This window comes from Neopelma chrysocephalum, unplaced genomic scaffold (genome assembly GCF_003984885.1).
Source record: "Neopelma chrysocephalum unplaced genomic scaffold, ASM398488v2 Primary Assembly neopelma1_97222, whole genome shotgun sequence".
Classification (NCBI taxonomy): Eukaryota; Metazoa; Chordata; class Aves; order Passeriformes; family Pipridae; genus Neopelma; species Neopelma chrysocephalum.
In genome coordinates, this window is record NW_020925863.1 from 3,825,273 (window position 1) to 3,833,668 (window position 8,396).

Genomic DNA, 8,396 nt, shown 5'->3' on the forward strand with positions numbered 1-8,396 from the left:
ACTCCTGGGAAGAGGCCAAAGGTGCACCGACATTTAACTCGTCAGTGCACGACTTCACTTTTAAAGTCAGGTCATGGATGCTGGCTTTCCTTAGAGCCTAACAGAGACGCTAACAACAAAAACTGATTCCCACTGCTCTCTACCGTGCAAGCAGCCTGGTCTCCATTCCCGTGTGAACACCAAACACCTTAATGCTTGCTCCTGAAAGGGAGCTGTCTGACTCCCACAGGAACAGAGGGGAATATAACTGTCTCAACCAGAAAGCAGAAACTACCAACATATAGAACCAGTGTAAGCTGAGGGGTCATGAGCTGGTTGAATTAACAACATTAGAGGATTTACAGTGAGACAACTTAAGCTTCTCAGGCAGACATTCTGCAGAATTAATAATGATGTGCAAGTATCCATAATCGGCTCAAATAATGGACTATACATTTTGTGCCTTTCATATTCAAATGAGTCTATAACACATGTTTTACAATTAAACCACCCTAATGTGGAGGAATTAATTAATTTAACTACTGAAAATCACTGTTCAATTAAGAGGAAAAAAAAAATTTCCATCTAATCAAGATCCAGACAAAAAGAACCCCAAAAAACTATTTCCTTATCTTCTTACTTCAAAAAGAAATCTAAAAAGCTCTACAAGCATATAACATCAACATATCTTTTGGCTAACACTACATTTTTCATTTAATAAAGTTTGGAGACAGTTGTATATCAAGAGGTTTGGATTATAAACAACAAAAAGGAGGGGGGAGGAAATTCAAGTTTAAAAGCAGGCAGCAAAGCCAGCAAGTATACCTTGCTTAATGATGTAAGTCAGAACCACAATCATCTGAGTATTTCTATCCTGTTAGAAAACACTTCTCAACATCCTTTCACCATAGTACAAATGTTGAGTCATCCATCCCAAGGGAGATGACTAACTCCGAATGTAACCCGAAAAAGTCCTTCTACAAATGTAGCCAAATAATGTGACACTGTTCTTCTCAAATATATTCTGGTGTCTAAATTTTAGAGCTAGGTATTTCTATGCATAAAAAACCCCAAACTTTCTCCTTGGTAGCATGCAAATATACACTGTACAAACAGGATCTCAAGCATATCTAACAGAAACTGGACTTCTAGTTGGTCAAGTGCAAGAAATTTTTTATCTAGAACTGGGAGAATGTTTAAAAGCCTAATTCCCTCAGACACATAGCCAACAACTATATTTAGTAACTTTTCAACAAACAGATAGGGCAAACAGGGCCCACATAGCATTGCAGACTGATTGGATCGGAATGTTTGGCAGCAGTCAACACCAAAGAACCAAAGCAATTAAAGCCTGAAATTCACATATATCTGTATTTAAGGTATTTTAACCCTCAAAAGACTAACTACTTCTTGTACTCTGTTATAAGAATGCTAATTATTATGATCTTTAGGATTACAGCAAAACAACAGAGAAGAAAACCCACTGCCCCTCAAGCAAATAAGCAACACCTTTGAGGTATTAGCATATCTATGCTTAAAAAACAACCTGCCCCCAACTCAAAGCACTCTTTTTTCTTTCCCCACAGACTGAGCTGTAACATTTCCTCTATTGCTTAATCCCAATCTCTTGTCCCAGCTCTGTTTACCATCTGCATGTTAGACCCAAATCAGAGTTTTTAAGCAACTACAAGCATAACACCCAGTTTAACAAGTACTCAGTTTATGTTCACCAAATAATTCATAATGCAGACTGTTCAAATACGTGGGAACTGCACATCACAGTTCATGAAAATAAGCATGTTATATAGACATACACAGCTCATTAATCCTCTCTAAAAAGGGCTCTATTCACTCTTTCAGTAACAATACTATATTCTTTTACACCTGTTACAGAGACATATCAATTATAATTGTAAGGAGTTGTTCTGGACTTGAGAGATTCAAAGGTAGAGAACTACATTGCTTAAAACGGCTACTAAAAAATGCATTCAAGAGGTCCAAGTTAAGGGAAATAATGAAATGTAATTATAGAAATAATCTGGTTATTAACACACAAAAATCGTACCAGTGTGATTGTAGACTACATCTGTGATGCAAAGCATATTCCATTCATTTTTCAGTTTCTCCACAAGAGCTCCTATATCACTCCAAGTGCACTTTTTATTATGGGTTGAAAATTCAGGATTTACTTCTAACTGGTCAGCCAGTGAATAACATGATCTAGACAGTCCAAGCTTCTGCAGTGGCGTAAAATGAATCATGTTGTAACCTATGTAATAAAAAAAACACTTATTCAATGAGGAAAAAAAATCAAAGTTAATTGGAAGAAAATCAAAGTTAATTGGAAGAAGCTTAATAAGCTGTAGTTATAGCACAGACTTAGAGCTAGTGTTTGGGATAACCAGTGTAAATTAATCTGAATCTTCCCCTTGAAATTCTGTATAACACAAGCTTTAAAAATCGCCCTGTCAATTCTACAAACTTCGAAGTCTATCTGAAATCAAAACAATAAAATAGAAGTGGTTTCCCATATTAGGAAATCCCTGAATTTTTGCACCTCTGGCAATATTTTAATCATTTCAATGACTTAATCAGTTAATTGAATGTAGTAGAAAATATTTAATCTAAAAAAGAATAAATGAGCTGCTCACACTGAAGCTCTTCAGTGTAACTTTGGTTTTCGATCATAAGACAAAAATTTATATCCTTCAATAGGTGTATTGGCATTACCTGTTTCTTTTGCAACTTTAAGTCTATCTTCCCATTCATGAAATGGTCCCAGACACTTAGCAAGGAATGTCTGGAGTGTAACACAATCCAAAGGTAGTACATGATTATCAGCTCCAACATGCAAAATAGGATCCACAACTACGTAACCTCCACCGCTTTTTTCATTTCTAGGAAAAATTAATTTTCATTGGTACAGTTAATAGCCATGGTCAGTTACACAGAGAGTCCAACAGTACAGGTATTTAAAAAACACAGTGGCCCCATACAGGGTTTGGGGGGAGAGGAGCAACAGGACTGCAGGGCACCTGAAGAAAATAGGAGACATTGAAATGTTCATCTTTTAGGCATCATCCTTCTACCGGAATTAAAAGAATGCAATTGGAATACAGAGCTTTAAACTCTCCGCAAAAGTGAGATACCTTTGTTATTTGCTAAGACAGAGTACAGGTTCCTCCTTTTGGCATATGGACAGAAACACAGAAAGCCTGACTGCCCATCTATTATACAAAGATCTCCATTTCGAGCACCATCCTCAGGCAGATACCCAAAGCTAAATGTCCTTCTAAGCCTGGAAGAATTTAACCACCCATCTTCCAGAAAGTCCAAATACCAGACTACAATTATTACAGATACTGGCATTCTCTTCTTCAGCTGTCCCACTGAAACAAAGGAGGACATAGAGGATGCAAGTAAAGAATGCCAGAACCTCTGTGCTAGAAAGGTAGAAAACAAACCTCAAAGTCAATGAAGAACGTACAAATTAATCATTCATATGCTCATAATGCTGATGAATTTGAAAACTTGTAAAAATAGATTGCTTCTCCAGCATTCACAGAAAATTAACTTGGTTCTGTATATTCTTCAGAACATCTCTGTATCGGAAGGTTTCAAATAACCACCAGAGTCAGTCTTTCATTAGTAGATTCGGATTGGCCCAATGGTTGCAATTTGAAAAACACATGGAAAAACTGGTTTTCCTCAGGTTAAAGTGTAGAAGCAGACTGCATTTGGCTGTAAATATAAGAATTTCACTCACCCAAGACTAAAATAGTACTGATATGACCCGGAAATTTGGAGATCCAGCTTGCAGTATTTGTCAGAGTCATCTTCCTTTCCTGCAGGATTGTGCCATGATAATGTCCTGAACTTGTGGCGATCAAACACTTCTCCAGAAGCTGGATAATTTGTGTACACGGTAACGGGCTTGCCTTGAAGAGTTGGGCCCAGTCGGAACTGCAGTTCAAAACCTCAAGAAAAAAAAAAGAAAATCACTATCAGGATGACTAGGTATTTGTAGTCTGTTATTACAACTCCTACTTTGATATCATGTTAATAAGAAAGCACCAACATATCTGACAAGAATTTCAGTAGAATGATATATTTCTACAGCAAAATCTCACAGAATATCCTGAGCTGGCAGGGACTCACAAGGATCACTGAAGTCCAATTCCTGGCACAGGACAGCCCCAGGAAGCACAACGTGCCTGACAGAAATGCCCAAACACCTCCTAAACTCTGTCAGGTTTGGTGCTGTGACCACTTCCCTGTTCCAGTGACCAACCACCCCCTGGGTGAAGAACCTTTCCTTAATATCCGACCTAAACCTTCCCTGAGGCAACTTCAGGCTATTCCCTCAGGTCTTGTCACTGGTCACCACAGAGAAGAGATCAGTGCCTGCCCCTCCTCTTCTCATGAAGAAGCTGAAGATTGCAATGAGGTCTCCCCTCAGTCTCCGCTTCTCCAGGCTGAACAGACCAAGTGGTCTCAGCTGCTCCTCACACGGCTTCCCTTCCAGGCCCTTCACCATCACTATTCTTTGGACGCTCTATAATAGCTTTAGACCTTTCTTATATTGTGGCACTCAAAACTGCATCATCTCTCCCTACCTTCCTAACATTGCTCTTTGCATAGTTTACATATAGTCCTTTTTCCTTTACTTATAAGACATTATTTGTCTCCTTTCCTATTTGTTTCTCTTTGCTATATAAAAGTCTTAAAAAAAATACAGGAAAACACAGTGATCATCAGACTGCATGAAATTTTATGCAGTCTTTATGTGGTCTTTAAGTACACAGGTTTACCAAATCACAGGCTGACTCATGAAAATGCCTGAAAAAAATTAGGAACACATTTCAAAACAGAAAATATTTCAAATCCCTTCATTATTCACTAAGGGTTCACTAAACAGTGCTAAACTCCTTATGCTTTTAAATGTAAAATGATATATAATGTAAAATGATATGTACCTGTGTATAATCTACAATATACAAATTTTTAAACTTTCAGAGAGCTCAACAAACCAGAGGGAGTTTTGTATACATGCTGCAGGCTACACACACACAGAAAGAGCCTTAAGTTTAGGTTGAAGATCCCCCTGATAATAAGAAAAAATTGAGTTAAAAAATTAGGACCTAAAACCACATGTAGTCTGTTGAACTGGATATAAAAAAAATTCCATTTAGTCAAGAGGTTTCAGAATATGCTTCCACTTGCAGATATGAGGGCCACCATCATGTGCATGGCTAATTACAGGGTTCTTTCAAGTGAATGAAAGGGATATAAATTCTTGCACAGTGACTTTTCTAAATTACATGCCAGTCACATAGGTAACTGTAGTAAAACACCTACTAGTCCTAGCAGTCTACAAAATAGGGAGTAAAAGAAACCTGAGTATTTTTTAAAAAAGAGAAAGTTATTAATACACAGAGAATGAATCAAAGTATAAAATACCTGGATGCCAAGTTCCAGTATCGTAAGTCAAAAAAAAAGCCACTTGCTTATTAAGCAGAACCATGGGGACTCTAATACCAGAATTCACTGTCTGAACACATTTAAATATGTCTGACCACGTTTGGCATTCCTCTTACTAACAGTCACCATTGCACCAAAACCCACCATGCAGAGCAATGGTTTTTGGATCTGAATGTCTTGCAGGTAAAATAAAGCTTATTTGAATGCAAAAAAAAAACCAACTAAAAAAAAATCACTTTTGGAATGTTAAGTACACTCTCTTCCCTACTGACCTGACATTTTGTTACAGGGATTACTAAAATTAGAGGATAGGGATATATGCCATTGATATCTTATTTCCTGTAACAGTAATACTGACATCAGGAATGCTGTGCTCAAAATTAGCTATGGCCTCTCAGAGACTGCTACCAGCAAAGGCTCTCTGAATGTCTGAAAGTCCTGCACTTCTGTGTCACTCAAGAAAATCTACACAACTGGATGGAAGAGTTAAAAATGGAGGTTAGGGTCAACTCTGCACTTCTTCAGTACTGACATTTTCTTATATTAGACTGTAAGAAAATTTTGAAATCAATATAGTTGAAGAGAATTTTCATTCTCAAGAACCAAAATCTTGCTCCTTTACTAAACCACTTTGATATTAGTTTACTAGGTCAGTAACAAACAGTACTAAAACCCATAAAAATTCATAATAAAAATTGTTTCATCATTAAAAATATTTTTTTAAAGACAGTGATTTTAGTTTTATAGTCTGAATTTGCTGACTGGCATAATAGTCAACCAATTAGTGGGGGGTTTTGTTAATTTGTTTTGGTGTTTTGTTTTTGTTTTCCAAATAGACTTTAGAACACTTCAAGGAGAAATAATGCCAAGTTCTCAGAAGTATTCAGCAGTGCTAAGAAATCCGACAATGAGATTTAGGAGGAGCTAAAGAGCTTATACTCTGAAATACTACCTCAAACTTTCAGACTTTGCAAAATGATAGTATTACTGACAGATTTCAGAATTATAATATTAAAACATGGGATGTTGCATAAGACATCGCAGATAAACACTGGACATCTTGACTTATGAGACTTCTTCGGGTCCCTGAAGTTCAAGCTATAAAAGGAGAGGGACAGGGCCCGTCCAAAAAATGCTTTGTACTTCACTCCCATTAAGACTGACGGCTCCAGGCCAATCTGCTCTTCATTTCTCAAGAGTTTTATGAGTCAGATCGAGCCTTGTCTGGAGCCCATAGAGCTCTACAGTGGAAGCAAGAGTGTCAGAAATTGTTTCACATTAAAACAACAGAAAAAGTAAAACCAAACCAGACCAACAAAACCACAGCCAAACACAAACCAACAACAACAAAAACTCCGCACCCCAACCCCCCCCACCACAGGCTGAGCTCCGTTTCCACCTCCTTCCAAAGACGGTGCCGAGGTCCTGGTCGTTTCCCTCTCACCCTGCCCCGCCGCCCCGACCTACCCTGTTCCAGCCTGAAGAGGGTCTTGTCCAGCTTCTCCATCTCGCTGAGGTGCAGCAGCCGTGTCTCCTTACCGCCCGGCATGGCCGCGGTCGCCCGTACGGCGCTGCCCCCGCGCCGGGACACTCACTGCGGGGAGGGGGAGGCGAGCCCTGCCGTGAGGGAACACACACAAAACCCCGCAGGTCAGCTGCGACCCCCGGCAAGAAGCGGCCGCTCGGGAGCGCCTCACGCCGCCGGCCGCGCTTACATGTTCCCCGGCGCCGGGGGAGCGCGGACACCGGCGCTGCGGACACGGGCGCTGCGGGCAGGGCGGAGGGCAGCCGGGCGCGGGGCGAGCTGTCAGCCGGCGCCCAGCGCTGCCTCGGCCCCGGACCGGCAGCACCCCGGAGCAGCTCCCGTCCCACAGCACGGCCCGGCCCGCAGCCAAAGCGGCGGGGGTGTCCCCGCGGAGGGGGAGCCTGACACCTGTCACTCTCCGCCCCGGCACCCCGGGCGACCCCGCCAGGCCCGGCACGGCCGCCCCGCCGCCCTGCGCGGGGAGCGCTGTCCGCCGCAGCCGCCCCGCCATACTCACGAGCGGGCCCGCACAACGGCGGCGGCGCCGCTCCCCGCGGAGGGCGACGGCTGCCGAGGCCGAGGGGAGCTGGAGCCGGGGCTGGAGGTGCCCGTCCGCCCTCGCCCGCTGCAGCCGCCCCGGGCTGGCCAGGCGGTCAGTGACGCACTTGCCCACAGCCGCGGCGACACGGCTCCTTTCCTGCCCTTTTCTTGCCTTTTTTTGAAACAAACTTTATTGGTTCCGCAGCCGCCGCGCTCGCAGACGGGCGGCGCCCGCGCAGCTCCCGCGAGAGCCCAAGGCCCGCCCCGGCGGCGCTGCGGGACGGCCGGGCAGGGCAGGGCCGGGCGGGGCTGTCCCGCCCCTCGGCCCCGCCCCCCGGGCGGGCCCGGTCCCTCCGAGCTCGGCCCCGCCTCAGCGGGCCCCGCCCCTCCCCTCTCGGCCCAGCCCAGTACGGCCCCGCTCTTCCGTCCTCAGCCCCGCCCCTCCGGGCCGGCACCGCCCCTCCCTTGTCTGCCCCGCCCCACCAGCCCGTCCCGGGGAGCGCGCCCTGAGGGCAGAGGCTACCGCAGGGATACCCAGGGTTCCCTCAGGGGCGACCCTCGTGCCCTGCGATGTTGTGGCAGCGAGCGGGCTGAGCTCTCCGCGGGTCCGTGCCCTGGAGCACCGCGGGGCTCCCGGGCAGCGCGGCACGGCGGTACCTGTGTCCTGTCCCAGCCTGTACAGCCACCGCCCCGCCAGCGCCTTTACACCAAGCTGGGGCGCGCAGACACGAGAGATGCCCACAGGGGCCCGGGCACCTGGAGTCGGAGCTCTGTGTGACTCACTGAGCGCTCCGCTGAGGGCACGGTGGCTCTAAAGGCTGCCTGGAGTGTCCCGCTTGACGCCTCCGGGCCCAGCCGCTCCTTGCCGTGA

General features: G+C 44.5%; 1 protein-coding gene across 2 annotated transcripts in view; it reads right to left on the minus strand.

Annotated features, from left to right (window-relative positions):
* The window catches only part of AGL (amylo-alpha-1, 6-glucosidase, 4-alpha-glucanotransferase), a 33,499-nt gene extending 26,427 nt beyond the window's left edge, over positions 1-7,072 (minus strand). For both annotated transcript variants that reach the window (XM_027671793.1, XM_027671792.1), the window contains exons 1-4: positions 6,928-7,072; positions 3,746-3,956; positions 2,710-2,876; positions 2,045-2,248 (exon numbers count right to left, since the gene is read on the minus strand). In XM_027671793.1, coding sequence (XP_027527594.1) covers positions 2,045-2,248; positions 2,710-2,876; positions 3,746-3,956; positions 6,928-7,009 — 664 coding nt within the window. In that variant the 5' untranslated portion in view covers positions 7,010-7,072. The remainder of the gene's footprint in view (positions 1-2,044; positions 2,249-2,709; positions 2,877-3,745; positions 3,957-6,927) is intronic.
* Positions 7,073-8,396: the final 1,324 nt, after the last annotated feature.